Below are 17,494 nucleotides of genomic sequence, written 5' to 3'. Positions count from 1 at the left end.
AACAAAGGGCTGGTCTTAGATATTTTCAGGCCCAAGCGCTCAGGGAACATTTTCCTATTTGTTTATATGCAATATAATGGGGCAGCAGAGCCCCGGAGGTGATGGGATAGTGAAAAGAATTAGGATAATGGAAGAGGAGACATGGGGAAGAAGGATGGCAGGAAGCCAGGACGGGCCTATGGAAGTCAAGTGCCTTCCGGAAAGCACTGTAGAACAGCGGTTGCCTCGCCATAACTATTGGTGGTTTCTGACTCCACAGTGGGACACACAAATCCTGGGAAATCCTGGCTTCCTTTCCGAAAGGCTACCAAGTGATCATGGAGTACCTGATGCAGAAGATAATCTTCCCCCAGGGAGCCGAGGACCAGGAGGCTGACCATAAAACAGAGTTCTCAACACTGATTGTATGGCGGGTCGGGGAGCTGGGAAGGAGACACACTGGGGTTTCTGTTGGGCTAGCTCGGGTTCTATGGACTAGTACCGTTATGGGGCCCATGTTTAGTTGGGCATTCTAATAGCGGAGTCCTAATAGAGTCTCCAGGCTGGGTTAGAAAGAGGCTTTCCAGGCAACTGACTTGCTTAGAACAGATGAACCAGATTTTGGTACTAGAGGTGGAGGTGCAGTGTTGTAAGACAATCACCCCCAAGCCTGTCTGAAAGCTGAAAGACACTCGGAGGCCAAAGCAGACCCATAGTTACAAGAGCACATAAATGTGTTCTAGAAGCAGTCTGCCTTGTGCCCAGCCTTCGCTTGCTGGCAACATCAGTGACTTCATTGGACAGGCCATAGGGACCATGAGTGATGGTAAAAGTGGCCTGCTCCTCACTCCAGGCTACCAGGGCCATCCATGAGCTGCTGCTGGTACCGAGTCAGCAGTCGGAAGTGCAGACCTTCTTCGCTTCCCTGTTTGTGGCGCTGCTTTTCCAGATCTCTTCCCTGGTGACTAAAGGCAGCACTGTGGCCCAGGATGAGCTGCATGAAGCTGAATTCGTGGACCCCGTGAGGTACCTTGGGCTCTTGGGTCAGTGTGCTAGGGCTATGCCCTATGTACCAGCGCCTTGGCACACTTACTAACTTGGTCTTTTCACACCCTCCACACTTACTTATTACACACACATATCCACTCAATAAGCCTTCCCAGACTTTCTTGAAAGGACTTCAAAGACAATCTAGATTCTATTTCTCTAGTCTCTGCAGGCTTCCTGCGCTTCCCAGGAGACCCTCATAACCCTTGTCTATTTCAGCTGTGAAGTGTACTTGGTCTGTAAGCGCTCCCTGGCCAGGTTCTCGATTCACAGGATGGGTAGGGGTCACACCGGTTAGGAGAGCTGGGCTGACTGTGACTCTCTGCCTCCTGCTGTGTCCCCAGTTCTTCTGTAGAGGCATTGAAGACCTTAATGCGCAGCTCGGGGTACATAGACCACATGTCTTATATTCAGACACTTGGGGTCTGGGAACTGCTTGTCAGCCCTGAAAGACATTATGACGGGGTCACACTGCTGGCCAGGTAAGCTGTGTCCAGTCCCTGGGTGGAGACCCTTCTGTGCTTTGGTCTCTCCTGTGGCCAGGGTCTTACTCTGAGCTCTCGGTTGTCATCCTAGATCCCTGGTCGCCAAGAACTGTTGGCATAATCGTCCTGTCTTCAGCTTCTTCATTAGGACCCTCCAGAGCCCAGGCTGTACAAATTACTTCACAGCCCTGGTGTTCCTGACAGAGGTGAGTGGAGAAAGTAGAGGGTCAGCTTCCCAGAAAGCAACTGCACCCACGGAGCTCCTCTAGAAGGCTCCGGGAGAGAAGTGGCCTGGTCTATCCCAGCCCACAGATGGCCCGGGGAACATGGGTAAGAATTCTTGATTAGGTTTCTTTGATTCACAAGCCTTTGTACTCCTCAATCTCAGGGCTTTGACTGCCCTGACTTTGTGGGGCACTAGTTTTCTCTCTTGTTGTTACTTCAGCTTTGACTAGCCACCCTAATCCACCCTATAATCCAGTCACTGGACAGGGGGAAATGTGTAGAGAATTTAGAAATGTATATATATATATATTTTATAAAACTATTAATTTTTACAGTGGTTAAAAGGAACCACTCTCATGCTTTTTCTTGTACGAAGGAGCATGCTTGTGTGTGTTCGTGCGTGTGTGTGTGTCTCTGTGTGTGTGTGTGTGTGTGTTTGTGTGAATATGTGTGTGTGCATGTGTATACATGTGTGTATGTGTGTGTATGTATGTGTGTGTGTGTGTGTGTGTGTGTAAGGTTGAAATCACTCTCAAATATTCTGTTTGGCTTTTTCCACTATATATATATATATATATATATATATATATATATATATATATATATATATATATATATATATATATATTTGTTTTTAAATGAACTTTTTGGTCAGCCTATAAGGAAATAGGTTTCTTTGTGATGAATGTTTAACACAAATGCTCTATAATTAACGGAGTTCTCTGTCTCTGGTTTAACACATGTATAAACAATACTGTAATAAACACCCCTTTGCAAATCCTTCCCCATATTCCAGACTGTTGCCTTAACTGTTGACCATAAGGTACGGAAGTCCGAGTTTGAAGTGTGCTTGGCTCTTCTGCCTTCCAATTCTGATGCTCAGACGCTCTTCCGTGGTGCTGAAGAGCTTTGGCTCCACCACAGGGGACTGGGCAGTTTTTTGAGGTCTGTCTTGCCATGATTTCAGATCAGCTTCTTTAAAAATCCAAACTACCCATTTAAAAGTTATTACACGTATGTATGTGTGCATGTGCATGTTCGTGTGCACATGTGGAAGTCAGACACCAACATGCAATAGTCTGTTCATGTGCTTCCATCATGTGGGTCCCAGAGACTGAGCTCAGGTCTCAACCTGGGCAGCAAGCACCTTTATCCACCGGTCCAGCTCACTGGTCCCAGCTTACTAAAAAGAAGAGAAAATTACTTTAAAATCCTGACAGAAGATAAAACAAGAGCAACAGTTCTAGGATATAAACAGTGGTCTTCATTCTAAGATGCCAGCAGACACTTGATAAGGATTCCCCCCTTGGAGCATGCAGAGGTCTGACTAGCTGTGTGTGCGTTCACAAAGCCGTCTCAGCAGTTGTTGAGCACAAGGCAGACAAACACCCGGGTCCTTTCTCTCCCGAGAGGCTTAGCTCAACAGACATGGGGTCCACAGGAGCCTTTGTCTTCTAAAGTATTCTGCTGGCTGTGTAGGTAGGTGGTCCCTGGGCTGAGAGTAGCATGCGCTGCCAGAGGCTGATCTCCTAGTGCAGCCGTTCTGAGCACTGACTTCATATTAGAACCTCCTAGGGCAGTTCTCAGCCTTCCTAATGCTGTGGCTCTTTAACACGGCTCCTCCTGCTGTGGTGAACCCCAACCATAGATTTGTTTTGTTGCTACGTCATAGCTGTAATTTCACAATTGTTATGAATCATATTGTGGATATCTGATTTGCAGGATATCTGATGTGTGACCTCCCCAGCCCCCCAAAGAGGTTGTGATCTACAGGTTGAGAACTGCTGCTTTGGGGGTGCTAAACCCCACACCACATTCTCCTGCCTATTTCTTCAGAACTGCTCCAGGGTGGGCACAGGCATTTGTTTCCTCGAAGCTCTCTAGTTTACAGCGATGATCTAGAAACAGCTGGTACTGTTGAATACTCTAGAAGGTCCCTCAATGCTGGTGCCCAGCTGAAATGAAGAGACACTCACATAAGCACGTGTACAGCTGCCACCCTCAGACTAGAGTGGAGTTAGCATATTTGGGCTTTCAGGGGTAGAGATGGGTGGGGCCCATTCTTAGCAACTGGAGGGGGCGTGACAGTTTTAAAGTGGGGGGACAAGTGGGGTTTAGGAGCTAGCTGAGAAAATGGGTGCAGACGTGTTGGTGAGAGTCATGTCTGTGAACACTCAGGAACATTTTACGGTCTCTTCAAGGTCCTTGTTCACCGTTACCTCCATCCACGGGCAGTCACAGGCAGAAGAATTTAAAACTGTCAGGGGTGTGTGCTTTAATTCACAGTAGCTGCAAAACTGAGCCCTGGTATTTTATTCTCCTTTTGTAGAGAACTTAAGAAATTCTGAGTCATTGATGGTAGACCTGCCTGGTGGCCTGACAAGAATGGGCCACCTTGAGGTCTACATGCTAACCCACATAGACACACACACACACACACACACACGCACACGCACACGCACACGCACACACACATGCACACGCACACACACAGAGGCAAGCACAGTCCTCTGTTCTCTGTGAATACACACACACACAGACACACACACAGAGGCATGCACAGTCCTCTGTTCTCTGTGAATACACACACACACACACACACACACAGAGGCATGCACAGTCCTCTGTTCTCTGGGAACTCACACACATACACATACACACAGTCACACACAGACATCCGCACACACACAAACACACACACAGACACGCACACACACAGACACACACACAGAGGCATGTACAGTCCTCTGTTCTCTGGGAACTCACACACACATACACACACACTCACACATGCACATACACACACTTGCTCGTGCACACAGAAGCATGCATAGTTCTCTGTTCTCTGGGAATTCTTTCCGTGTTTTTTGCCTATTATCCTATTACATTGTTTGTCTTGTCTGAAGACTTGGGGCTTCATGAGGTCCTCCTTATCGCCAAATCTATTTCAAGTTCTGCCTCCTAATGAACTCCATTCACAGTGCGCTGTAGCTGCTTTCAGCCCGTGGCACTTTATTCCTTGCCTGAACTATTCCCCAGGCAGCTCATGGTCATGCTTTTAACGTCTTCCCAACCAAAGAGCTAGGATACACAACAGCTGCGTGCATCCTCACGTCTGTCTCTCACCACCTCTCAAGGGTTCCTATGGAAGCCTTGCACCACAAGTGAACTGTCCTTTAAGCTTGGCCAAGGCCCCAGGCGGGATCTGGACCCAGTTGTCCCTTTGCCTACCTTTCTGTCATTCTCGATTTCTGCTCGCCAGTTGCTCTGCTGTCCGGATGTGGCCTCTGTTGTGGATGAAGGTGCCACCAAGATTCTGACAAACTGGTTCAACTGTGACGAGATGGCCACGGCACATCAATTCCTGCAGATCACAGAAGTCTTCACAAAGCACAAAAACACGGTGACAATGGAACAGGGGCAAAGGACGTATCACAGAGAAGGGATAGGTGGACCTGTGGAGCTAGTGTGTCCAGTTATAGAGTGTGACACACCCTTGGGGTTAAAATAGAGGTCCTCTTGAGGCCAGTTCCCTAAGCACAGGATCCGGGTTGGCTGGAGACGTTCACACATCCCTCCAGGAAAAGTCCCTAAGGAAGTCGCTCCATAAGTCACTTCAGAAAACAGGCCCAGTCAATCCCAGGATCCGGGAGGTATCATGCAGGTCTCTGGGGGCATCGTCAGGGGTGAGGAGAGCAATAAGGAGTGAAAATTTATGGTGCAGAGAAGACAGAAAACCCCAGTCTTCTCACCCCTACCCATGAAGGACGGAAGGCTCCTTCCTGGCCAGGTACCCTAGTGGCAGCCCAGTTTGACACCATCCAATCATGGGGGAGTTTCTACTTCCAGAGGGAACTGTATGAGAACCTGTGCCCATTGGTCTGCTTGAGGGCCAGGCTCACCGGGAAATGCTGGCGAGGAATGTTTCCTGACCGTCTTTCTGAGCGGCTCTTCTTCTGTAGATAAGGCACCTCAATGTCCTGCAGCCCTTCGTGCTGAGCTGCTGCTACTCTTCCAGCAGTGATCTGGTGCTGGAGACCTTCCGCATGCTGCAGCGCATCCTCAAGGACCTCACCTGGCATCACTCCTCCTCCTTCATCACTCGGCTGACCTTCACTCTGGTACACTTCTTCGAGGAGGTAAGGCGCCCAACGGATCAAGAGGTTGCTGTGACCCAGTGGAGAAGGATAGAGCGATTGTAAAAAGCCCTTTTCTTGACCTCAGTGGTGACTTGGGGACTGATTGCACCTGCCCTCTTGCTGTATTATAGTCAAAAGAGGAGGGTCGATGAGGGCAAGTGCATGAGAGCTGTGCCAATGAGTAGTCAGGGTAGATAGGTGACACACACAGGGACGTGGCTGGTGGGAGCTCAGAGTTCGTCTGACTTGGGTGACCAGTGCAGGTACAAGGTGTCTGTGTCTTCCTGAGTGTGTATCTTCTTACCCAGGAGTCAGAGCAGCTGCGCCTGGTAGTCTTCGAGATCTACGCAAGTATCCTGGCTAAGGTCTCGAGGATGACCCTGGTCTTTCCCTTGAGGCACCAGATCCTCAGCTTGCTAATCCTCCTTGTGTCACACCTGAAGGATGTAAATGCCGCCGTGGTGGAGGTGAGAAGCCGGACCGTGGAGCCTGGCATTCAGTTCTCACTGGAAGTTAATGCAGAACATGGTAAGCCCTTGGACAGGGCTGTGACAGGATCATGTGACACTGAGGGGGGCCACTAGACCTGTGACGTTGGGGAGGTTGAGTCGCGATGATTGATTGGCTGTTGTGCTGAGTCTCCGCCAGCTCCAGTTTGATCCAGCTAGTTACCAATTCCTGTAGACGTTTGTGGATACACAAACTCCGAGGCAGGAGGTCTCACGGTGGTACCAACTCCTCTATCTCTGCTGCGTCGCCTTGGCCCCTTTAATCTTCCTCTAGACTATTTTCTGCTCTTGCCCTACCAATGAGAAAAAATGAGGCTTTCAAGATGGGAGAGCTCCAGTTGTGGGTTAAATGCTGGGCAGAGCACAGAGACCTGGACTAGGACAGGCTCTCTGAGCTCAGGAGCCTAGAAGCACTTACCACAGTTAGACACTTGGAAACCGCTGACTTGGTTTGTAACAGGAGACCCCCCAGATACATCCAAGGCTGCTGAGCACATGACAGAAATGGATGGCTCCTCCCTCATGAACTCAGTGATATTTTGGCTAAGTCAACTTTTCTGTAAAAGCAGGGACCACCCAGATGGAGTGCTAGGACTCTGAAAGACCTGGGTGAGGTGCTATACGTCGGTGAACCGAGTATTCAAGATGCTAATCAGCCAGTTGGGGCTAGCCTGGGATGCATAGTGAAAGCATGTTCCAAGGGAGATTAAAAATAGGGACATTAGTTTTCAGAGAGACCGCCTTGGGTTGGAAAGCCATGGTGCTAAAGGCTGTGCTGTCGAGTCATTGCTGTGGGACTCAGCATTACTACTGGAAAAAACATTTGAACCGTCACTCCAGCTTCTTCATGGGGGAAGAAAGGTTTTCAGTGGAGCCAGTTGCTAGACAGGCTCTACCTTTCTCCAATCCACCAAAGACCAAACGAGCGGCTCCCTGTCTCCCTCCTGGGGCCCCTCTTCATCTTTGTCCAACCTCATTCCCGTGGTTTCACATGCTGAGTCTCTTCTCTCCTCAGGTCTGTAGGCTCAGCCTTTGCAACATAGCTACCATCCTGTACTGGTCCAGACTTAAAGTGGTCTTTGCCAAGAAAGACGCATTCACCATTCTCAGTGCCCTGGTAAGCCAGCAGCTGATGTGTCATTCTGCCCATGAAAGGGAATCAGCCGCCGACCCCTCCATCTGAGTCAACAGACTAGCTACTTCTCGCAGGCCACCTACTGTGCTCTCTGCTTTCCTTGTGTTGCTAACCCCGCAGAGATAGGGATATGAGTTGGTGACTTTGGAGTATTCTGGAGAAGGGTAAAGTGGGGGGACAAAGCTTCTAATACAAAGGCAGGGAACTTGGCCCAGGGTGGGCTTGAAGAAAGGCTTCCTGGATGATGTCATCTTCCCAGGGGAAACGGAAGAGGGTGATGCTTAGTGGATTAGTTTTTTTTTTTTTTTTTTTTTTTTTTTTTGATTAAACATCGAGAAGCATTTATTTCCACTACGGTTCCAGGGGCTTAGAGTTCATGGTGGTGGAGAAAAAGGTGTGGCGGCAGAAGCAGGGATCCGAGAAGTTGAGAGCTCAAACTCAAAATGGCACAAGTTCTTAAACTAAAAGTCTGCCCCCCAGTGACATACTTCATCCAAACCTCTCCAAAAGTGCCATCAATTAGGGACCAAGTACTCAAATGCCCGAGACTATGGTTACATGTAAACCTAGACCCCAGGAAACTGAAGACTCGGTGTGTCAGGGTCTTTGTATATGTTGTCATTCCTATGGCTCGGTCAATACAGGAAGACTTCGTGGAAGAAATAAGGTTTCAGAAGCTGGAGCACGAGGGGTGAATTTATTGGAGGTTCTGAAAGATCTTTTTGAGGTTGGGATTGTATCTGTCTACCATCCTGCTTAGCTTGAGAGGCAAGAGAATTAGCGGCAGCACCTAATGCTGTTTCTTCCAGTTAAAGCAGGAAAGGAGCAAAGCGCTCTGGTTCCTGAAGCAGACTGTGGCCCTCTTCAAGAGTCCCCAGGGCACCATCCGCCAGGTGGCTGTGTGGTTTGCAGGTATGATGGCCCTCTATCTTCTCGGAGCCACCGGCTCCTAGTAGTTGGGTTTTTCAAACGGATTGAGTGCTAGGCATGTGAGAAGTTAATTACAGGACCCAAGGTAATTAAAGAGTCCCCGGTAAGGACTCCCATCTGCTCCCACCACAGGGAGCCCCTGGTTGGATAGGGATGGCGTGTCTAAGAAACCGGAGCAGCATAGTTTCCAAAGGGTGGAGCACCAAGCTTGTCCTTAGTGGAGGAAGTTCAAGGACAGGTGGATGCTACCACCTGTCATCCCTTGGACGAGCACCTTCAAAGTGGTGTTTATTAAGTCTCTACCTGGTCCGGCTGTCTAGAAGAACCCTTCACAGAGTTGGAGAAGCACTTTGAACTCATGAAGCAAGTCCAGCCCTAGGGGTGGGAAAGACGGGGTCAGGATGATGACTTTCATCAGCTAACTTACAGTTAGAGCCCATTGGCTTCTTGTGGAGCCACTGAGTGCCTATGTGCCCCTGTAGGTCAGATCCTCTGGGACCTTAATCGAGCTGAGGAACAGGAAAGTGAAGAGGAATACGCAGGTGGGTGATCACCCCATTGCCCAGTGCTTGAATCTTTTAGGGGTACTGGTGTCAGTCAGAGGGTTGTCTTGGAAGTGAAGGCAGGAGGGTTCATAAAGAGGCTTATCAGTCAGAACTCTGCTCCACACACTCATTCGGTCTTTCCTGAGGCTGTTGGTCAGCCAGGCCTGTTCTTTAAACTCCGCCTTCTTCCCTGGGGTGCCATAGTGTCCCCATCCTCTTTCCTCAGGAGCTTCGTTACTGCTCAGGTTATAGTGAGGGAACCTGTGTTCTCACTGCCCCTGAGACATGTCCTCTGCACACTGTGCCTCCCTCCGCCCCCTCCACATTGTATTCATGACACAGGGACTCCCAGGTGTGGCTCTGTACTGGGCTGCAGTTTTCCTGAGTGTTCAGAAGACTCCACACAGAATGGAGAAGGCAGAGCTGGGGAGGGACCAAAAGAGCAGCCTGTTGTCTGTCTCCCTGAGCCTGGGGCAAGTTTGGAGTCTTGGTTGTCATTAATAGTGTGGACTTGCAGAAGAGATCATTGCTACCACGGTAAAAATTGCCAGTTTTCCACTTTTTCTGTTTACCGTACCATCCCCTGTCTTTGTTAAAGCCCTCAGGTATATGCAGAGAGACCCGGACCCCATAGTCAGCTGCCTCACTGTGCAGACTTTCTACATCTTAGAAGCCAAGGAGAAGGCGATGCTGGCTCAAACCCCTTCCTCCTGCCTCTGCTTGAGGAAGAACAAAAGGAGATACTACTGAGCCTGCACGCTAGGGTCCAAGATGAAGGCGCACCATCAACACTGTGACAGCAGGCTAACCCTTGAGTCCTGTACTGGAAATGGTGTGTCCCTGCGGAACTCTGCTAATAAAAAGAGAAACCATGATTTTTTTGTGGAGACGGATGTAATTTGTGGGCATGATCCGCCTTGTATGTAAAAACATCTGGGGCAGGCTGGCTTCTCTGGCCCTGCTGCCTTGTACCCTCTCCCATTCAGCCATGTGGCCTAAAGTAGGAGTAAGTGGGGTTTTTTTGAATTACAGACTTCGTGTTAAACACACAGGGAATCTAGAATTCACTTGTACTAAGCAGCTGTTTTGCTTTTACACAGGGACTTGCCAGGTGCTCTGGCTGGCTTCAAATTTATGTTCTCCACAGCCTCCCAAGTGCTGGGATTATAGGTGTGTCTCGCAATATCCAGCCTTTATTTTGAGATACTTGCTAGCTATGTGGCCCGGGCTGGCTTTGAACTCTCCTAGTGGCTGGGCAGTGTTTTTGCTGATAGACAACAGTGTCCCTTCTGCATAGGTGAAGCAGATAAGTGATTTAGAATTTGTTTGTGTGTGTGTGTGTGTGTGTGTGTGTGTGTTTGTGAGAGGGAGGCAGTTCACAGAAAGTGTGATTAATCATTGTAGGTGAGATTATTCTTATAAAAACAGCACTGTGGCTGCACCTGGGCCTTGCCCAAACAGTTGGCTGTGGCCCGAAGGACCTCTGGGCCTGGATATCAGAAGTCTATTCACTGTTCTGCCAAGGAGCCAGAGTGTTTTTTCCCTGCTGTGCATGCTAAGGGGACCAGGCTCTTTCTCATGCCCCTTGTGGAATGTCTCACTGAGATCTGTCCGGCAGAGTCCTTTGATGCTGGGTCTATATGGAGTCATCTGTGTCTTCACCTCACCATTATGTCTAGAACCCTGACTTTTAGTCACTGGGGAAAGCTCATAGAACACACACAAATGCAAGCTCCTTCAATGTGCAAGTATGCTCAGGCTTGGCTGGAGTCCTGTCCACTGTGGAGCAGGGCCTGGCATCACAGGCTCAGGCCTCAAAGTTCCCAGTTGTCTCCTACACAAGGCTTCAGGAACCTGGGATGATGCCCACCCAGGCCTGCATCTTTCTTGCATTATCTTGGGAGTTCACCTGCCTGCAAACAAGCCCAGAGGTGGCAGTTGAGGCCCCCCACTAAGCTCTGCATTGGATAGGAGGCTTGTCTCTCAGTTCCCCTTGGTCTTTTTCCTGGCTCATCATTAGCTGCCACCAGTTACCATTAGGAAACTTTCTGAGCTGAACACTTTTTATACATGGAAGGAAGTAGAAATACCCAAGACTCAGAAACAACTCGTAGCCTTTTCCTTGCCCCCAAAGGGCAAATATGCCTTGCTATAAGTAAGGATACTATGTCTTATGCTAAAAACAAAACAACCAATAACAGGTTTAGGGAATAAAACCTCCACCCAGACTGGGTGTCCCCACATCACCCCTTCTCTTTCATCAAACCCTTGAGTCCTGTACTAGAAATGGTGTGTCCCCGAAGAACTCTGCTAATTAAAAGAGAAATCGTGATTTTTGTGGAGATGGATGTATAAAAGAGTTGGTTCTAGAAACTTCTCTTCTACCACCCCTTTGGCTAATGCTATTGGCCTCTCTGGCTGTCAGTTCCCTCTGTGTATGAAGTGGGGGATTTGGAAGACTGTGTCTTTGTGGTACCGTTGAGCTTAGGCAGCGAACGGCACCAACTTCTCACAAGGGGTTCAGTCACTACTGTCTGTTGCACAAACATGACCATCTGGTTCATCCTCTCAGGACCCATAGGAGAAAGTAGAGTGTGGGGGTGCAGAGACAGGAGGACCCCAGGACTTTTGGCCACACTGAATCTGCAAGCTCTCAATTCAGTGAGATCTATTTAAAAAGTACATTGGAAGCCAGGCATGGTGGCACATGCTTTTTAATCTCAGCACTTGGGAGACAGAGGCAAGTACTACTTTGTGAACTTGAGGTCAGCCTGGTCTATAGAGTGAAGCTCTGAAATACCAGTGCATAAATAAACAAGGTGCTAGAGGAAGACATTTGGTATCAACTTCTGACCTCCATGTTTGTGCACATACATACACAGGCATGCATACCTGCACACATATGTGCAGGACAGAGACACATACTCAATTACTAAATCTTTAAGTAAACCTTATTTTTATACTTACTTGGTAAAATTATCTACTTTATTTGTGACAGGATTTCTGTGCAGCCCTGGCTGACCAGAAACTTGCTCTGTACCGGGCTGCCCTCGAGCTCAGGGATTCACACGCTTCTCTGCCTCCCAAGTGCTGGGACTAAAGGCATGCGCCATCATGCCCAGCTTTAAATAAACATTTTAGGACTGGAGAGATGGCTCAGCGGCTAAGAGCACTGGCTGCTTTTCCAGAGGTCCTGAGTTCAAATCCCAGCAACCACATGGTGGCTCACAAACATCTGTGATGGGATCCGGTGCCCTCTTCTGGTGTGTCTGAAGACAACAACAGTGTTCTTATACATAAAATAAATGAATACATCTTTTTTTTTAAATCAATATTTTTAGAAAGATAGCAAGTGTTCTTGAACACTGGCCTACTCTCTACCCCCCACCCCCTCCAATTTAAGAATCTGTCAACTTTGGATTATTTGCCAAAGGTGTTGGTATCCCCAGAGGCTGACTTGAATTTGAGAAACTGTTGTTGCCAACCCTCTGGGACCTGAGGGGAGGGAGTCAGTGCCAGGAGGAAACTGTTGAAGGCCTCCTCCCGCCTCATGGCCATCTATCTGCCCATCCCAGCAACAGTTGGCCACGCCCAGTTGTCACTTCCCACAGTTTGCAGTGGAGTAGAAGAGGATCTTGTGTAAAACATCAGCTTTGGAGAGCAGGGGTGGGGCAGGAGACTGGCATGGGTTGGGACTCAGTTGCCCAGCCAAAATCAATGATCTGCTGGAAGCCACCCCATTCTCCAAGGCAGGAGGCTCTGTCTCTGCCCAAGAGGCTAGGGACATGAGGCAAGACTGCGCACAGTGTTCCCCTTTTGTGGCTAAGGGTCCCTGTCACTTGCTCTTCTGCTGTAGCAGAATCTCTCTGAGCATCCCTCCCCACCCAGCATGGGACTCTGGCTTGTAAGGTCAGTATAAGCGTCAGGGGTTCAGAAGCTGCATGGTTTTCCACTTGGAAACCAAAGCAACTAAAGATGCTCCCGGCTTCCCGGCTGTACAGAAGTCACAAAACAGAACCTTCTAGCCTCAGATGGTGTTAAGGAGTGGGCCAGTTACACCAGAGCGGACAGTGGGGCTGGAAGGGCAAATCGGCTGTAGGCCATGTGCTTAGCATACATGAGGCTCTGGGTTCCAGTTCTAACCCTAAAGATGACAAAGGACGGTGGAGAATTCAGCTTTCCGAAGACGGAAAAGTGCTGATCTAGTAATACAATCACAGCCACGCCAGAGCTAGCTTTGTGTACCAGGATATTTACACTGGTCTTCTTTCCGTAAGTGGCAAGGAAACATGTCCACACAGGGGGTCCCAAGTCCTAGAGAAGGCATGTGCTATGTTACAGAAGGACAGTGGGGGCATTTGGAGGAGCAGGCTGATCAAACCCCAGCTCTGTCCTGGTGAGTGACTCAGGCATCATGACTGTTCTCGATTCATAAAGAGACCATCACCTATTACCAGGGCAGGGATGATCTAGCAAAGAGCACCCAGAACAGTACCTGGGTAGTGTGTGCTCACTGCTCATACCTGCTCTTCAATGGCTGTACCTGCCTTGAACCCTACAGGCCACACGGAGGGTTGGGAGGAGGTGATATACTCCAAGGAACCTTAAGCTCAGTACAGCTATGGGGTTCAGTCACAAAGGCCGGTCTCATATACCGCAAACAACCTCCCACGCCTAAGAAAGAGACACCAGCCACAGGTCAACAGCACACTAGCCACACCTCTGTGGACAATGGTTTTATTTATGACAAGCTCTTAGAACACACACACACACACATCCGATTCCAGAACAGAAATGTACAGCATGAGGTTTAAATAACTTTCATACACTATGTACAGTCGTCAGCAGAGGTACAAAACATATACACACCATGTGCTACCACATCACAAGAGAGCGTATGAGCGAATGGGGCCCTGCAGCCTAGGTGGGGGCAACCGCTGTACGAGCTGATGGCAGGGCAGGGCACTAAGACATCGGTGGTCTTTCCTGACTCTCAGCTGTACCGACTTCCCACTTTCTGACACAGCCTTCGGGACACAGGATTGAAGGTGGAAGGGGAGGGGTTAGGGAGAGGCCAGCTTCGAGTCAGGAGGTGACAGGCTGGCCTCAGGAAGGTCTGTGGGAGCACTGGCCACTGCGCTCAGCAAAGGGAGCAGCAAGCGGTTTCTTGTTTGAAAGGACAAAGGGACAGATGTGGCAGGTTTGGGCCACATGCCACATGGTGGAAAGGAATTCACCGCTCCTTCAGGGCAGGCCCTGCCCACACAAACATACCAGGCACAGCCAAGGGGGCGTGCCTGCTGCACCCAGCCCAGACTCCAGGGGAGGCCTCCAGGAACTGGGAGAGGGCAGGGCAGAGGTGTAATGTCCTGCCTCACAGCAGCTTCCTGAATGTGCCATAACAACGGGCAGCATGAGAATCGCCAGCAAGGCAGCATCTTCTCCATGTGGTTTTGTGCTTTAAACTGCCCGTTGCCCAAGCCACACAGCCTAAGACAATCCCAAGCCTGCAGCCGGGGCAACGGTGGGAGGCTACACCCAGATCCGTAGCTGTCCCTTTTCAAGTAGCTGCGGTGGCACTGTGACCACATCAAGGGCTGCGCTGGGTCAGCCTCTTATTCTTTGCGTTCTCTCTCTCCTCTGCAGTCTTTAAGGATGCTCCAGCCTCTCCATGGGCCGGCTGCTGTGGAATCAAGTCTCTCCAACAAGACCAAACACTGAATCGGTTAATACTGGAATAGGTCCTGGTCCAGGATTGTGCACAGAAAAGGCCTAAGAGAGTGGGGACGGTAGACACTTTCCATCCAGATGCAAGCTGATCAGTTTCAGAAGCATGGATGTTGGGGCTTAGCTCAAGAGATGGGAGTCTGGGTCCAGGCTCTTCAGACTCAGTATGGTGGGGTACCAGCTATACTCTGGTTGTTAAAGGCTTAGGGTGTGGGGGCTTAGGGTGGACCCCCACAGCATACAGATGTAGCCTGGGCCTCAAGTCCTAAGATGGGCACGAGGAGTTAAATAATAATTCCCACAAGTACACGGTGAGTCAGCCACAGACATGGGCAGCTCTCATCCAGCCTAAGACACAGCCCATCTGGGAGAGACCTCCTGGGCCCAAGTTTGCTGATTCTGTCTACCCAGAGACCTACTACTGTGCTTGAGTCACAACCAGTCTGTGCTTTCAACAAGTAGGATGCTTGTGCAATGAGTGCAGCTGGGGGCCTGCCCCTGACTATGTACCTTGGACATCCCTGAAAGCGTGGGTGGGCAGGGACTCCAACGTTCCCAGAACACAGCTCAGAATGGCTCGGGGACGGAAGAGCTCAGAGCTCCGATTTCAAGTTTAGTCAATGACACTCGCTGGGACAGCATAGCAGCCCCGCCATGAGGTAGCGACCCATCAGAAATGGCAGAAGGGGCAATGCCGGTGAGCACCTCTCACGGGGGCTGAGACCTCATGCACTTTGTGCAAGAACTGGCCTCGAATATACAGTACAGGCACCCCAGGCTGGGGCGGCCCAGCCTGTGGGGGGCAGGACATAAGTCACGTGTTTCTGTAGTTTGTAAACAGTCATACAGATGGGTTCTGGGTTTTCTTACAGGAGGGTGTGGGTCCAGGCATTCCATTCAGGTGGAGAGGGGTGAAGGAGAAGATGTGGTCACTTCTGAGCGCTAAGTGTTCTTTAACACTCCCAGGATGAGCAGAGGAAGGATTCCTGGTCATTGCAGACAGACGGTCCAAGTTCCAGATGACCGGCTTTCCAGGTGCGTCGTCCTAAATATCCACTTACCCAGACTTAGCACCGTGTCTGGCAGGGGCCACAGACAAGCCGGACACTTCTTAGTTTCAGCCTCAGACACAGCTCTGGGATGGTTCAGAGAAGGTCTGTCCTTACCGGTTCCTAACTCTCTCATCCTAGGCCTCATGAACAAGCACTGATGTACTCGCCCTAGAGGGAGAAGAGCTAAGCCGAGAGGCGCTATGCTAGCTCTCCAACGTCCGCAAGTCACCATGTCTGCTGAATGGATCCACGCTGGGGTTCGTGGATCCCAGCACGGGACCAGGAAACACAAGACCAGTGAAGCAATAGAGTAAGTGCGGGCCAGTTGAAGGGCAGGGGAAGCCAGGGGTGAGGAATGAAGCTGGTCCCTCTCGTGGCCCAGTCCTATAAATTCAGAGTTGTTCCAGTAGGGGGCGCTAGACACTGATGTCCCTTCATCCCAGCAGCTGAGTCCACAGTACCAAGGGGAGAAGCAAGGAGTCAGTTCCTCCTCACACTAATTGAAAGGGAGGGCCTTTGGCCCAGGCTGGTTTTAAGGCTTCAAAACCTGTTTCTGGAACAACTAAAGAAGCTAAGGGTACTCCTTGTCCCCTTGGGAGTGGAAACATAACTAGCTGGGGGTGGGGGGTTAGGCAAAGGACTTGGTACCCTTACTACCAAAGCCTACCTAGTGGACAGTTCACCAAGCTACATCCCACTGGGACACACAGGACTCTTGGGAGCATGGGCTTCCTGGGTCCTGGGTTGTTGGGGTGGACACTCTGACCTTCAGGGGCTGTGGGCACAAGGCCCAGGTGCAGAAGACACATGTGGGCTGCAGGCATGGCTAGAATAAGGCTGCCCAGCGTGATGCCAGGCCTCAGGATGGAGAAAGGCACTGTGGCATCAGGCGGCCTAGAGACCTGGTCTATCCTAGAAGGTATGCTGGGATGGGCAGGACTAGAACAATGGTCAGAGCTGCAAAGGTGGAGAGGGCTTTGCCTCGTCTGCAGAGCAAGCAGAGGGAGGGCCCCCAGCGTGCCAGAGAGAAGACCCCTGCCAGGAGCGGAGGGAAGAAGGGGAAGAAACTTCAAGTCAGTTTCCAGAAGGCAACAGCAAAACATAAAAATAAAAACCAATGTATTAAATGACAGTGACATTGCTGACCTCCCCAAAGGAACTGTTCAAGCAGCTCCGCTGAGGCCCCTGCAGAGGAGAACCTCAAGGAATGACTGGGTCCCATGGGACTGGATGTAGGTGGCTGTAGGGTTTAGGGTCAGCTGCAGGACTCAGCTGCTTACATCTGGTTTCCATGGTTACCTGAGAACTACCTTGGTGGGCTCAGAGGCAGGTGCAGTGGCTCCAGAGGTGGGGCTAGGAGACACAGAGAGGCTAGCTCACTAGGAGATAGATGGGGGGCTTCTCCCTGCTTCTCAGTCTCACCCTAGGCTGAGGACCTGGAGGAGGGGCAGGGCTGGCTCAGCAGGAGACAATGTGGCTGGCTGAGAGAAAGGCAGGGAACAGGAGGGTAGTGAGGGGACCATGCCCTTTGGCTTCACAGCTTGTCTCCCTCCCCAGCCTCCTGAGAGGCTGAGGAGGGACCGAGGGGGTGGAGGAAGCAGAGAGAGAGAGAGAAGAGCCACACCCTCTGTCCTTGGTGAACCTGGCTGTCTGGTAAGGTCAGGCCACAGCTTCCTTCCCATGCTGGGTAGGCTGATGTCTGGCCACCTTCAGTCCTAACT

The 17,494-nt window shown here is 50.3% G+C and overlaps 1 protein-coding gene across 1 annotated transcript in view; it reads left to right on the top strand.

Annotated features, from left to right (window-relative positions):
- The window catches only part of LOC308421737 (maestro heat-like repeat-containing protein family member 7), a gene marked incomplete at both ends in the record, with an annotated part of 32,967 nt that extends 23,223 nt beyond the window's left edge, over positions 1-9,744 (top strand). Inside the window, 11 exons of the mRNA XM_080918153.1 lie at positions 260-404; positions 833-1,005; positions 1,371-1,508; positions 1,603-1,717; positions 4,999-5,139; positions 5,699-5,875; positions 6,184-6,342; positions 7,400-7,501; positions 8,329-8,431; positions 8,932-8,991; positions 9,593-9,744. Of these exons, the coding sequence (XP_080774279.1) occupies positions 260-404; positions 833-1,005; positions 1,371-1,508; positions 1,603-1,717; positions 4,999-5,139; positions 5,699-5,875; positions 6,184-6,342; positions 7,400-7,501; positions 8,329-8,431; positions 8,932-8,991; positions 9,593-9,744 (1,465 nt within the window). The remainder of the gene's footprint in view (positions 1-259; positions 405-832; positions 1,006-1,370; positions 1,509-1,602; positions 1,718-4,998; positions 5,140-5,698; positions 5,876-6,183; positions 6,343-7,399; positions 7,502-8,328; positions 8,432-8,931; positions 8,992-9,592) is intronic.
- Positions 9,745-17,494: the final 7,750 nt, after the last annotated feature.

The sequence above is a fragment of the Micromys minutus genome (assembly GCF_963924665.1).
Source record: "Micromys minutus genome assembly, chromosome: 6".
NCBI classification, from domain to species: domain Eukaryota; kingdom Metazoa; phylum Chordata; class Mammalia; order Rodentia; family Muridae; genus Micromys; species Micromys minutus.
The sequence above is the reverse complement of the archived record's forward strand: the minus strand, read 5'-3'. Positions and strand labels throughout refer to the sequence as shown.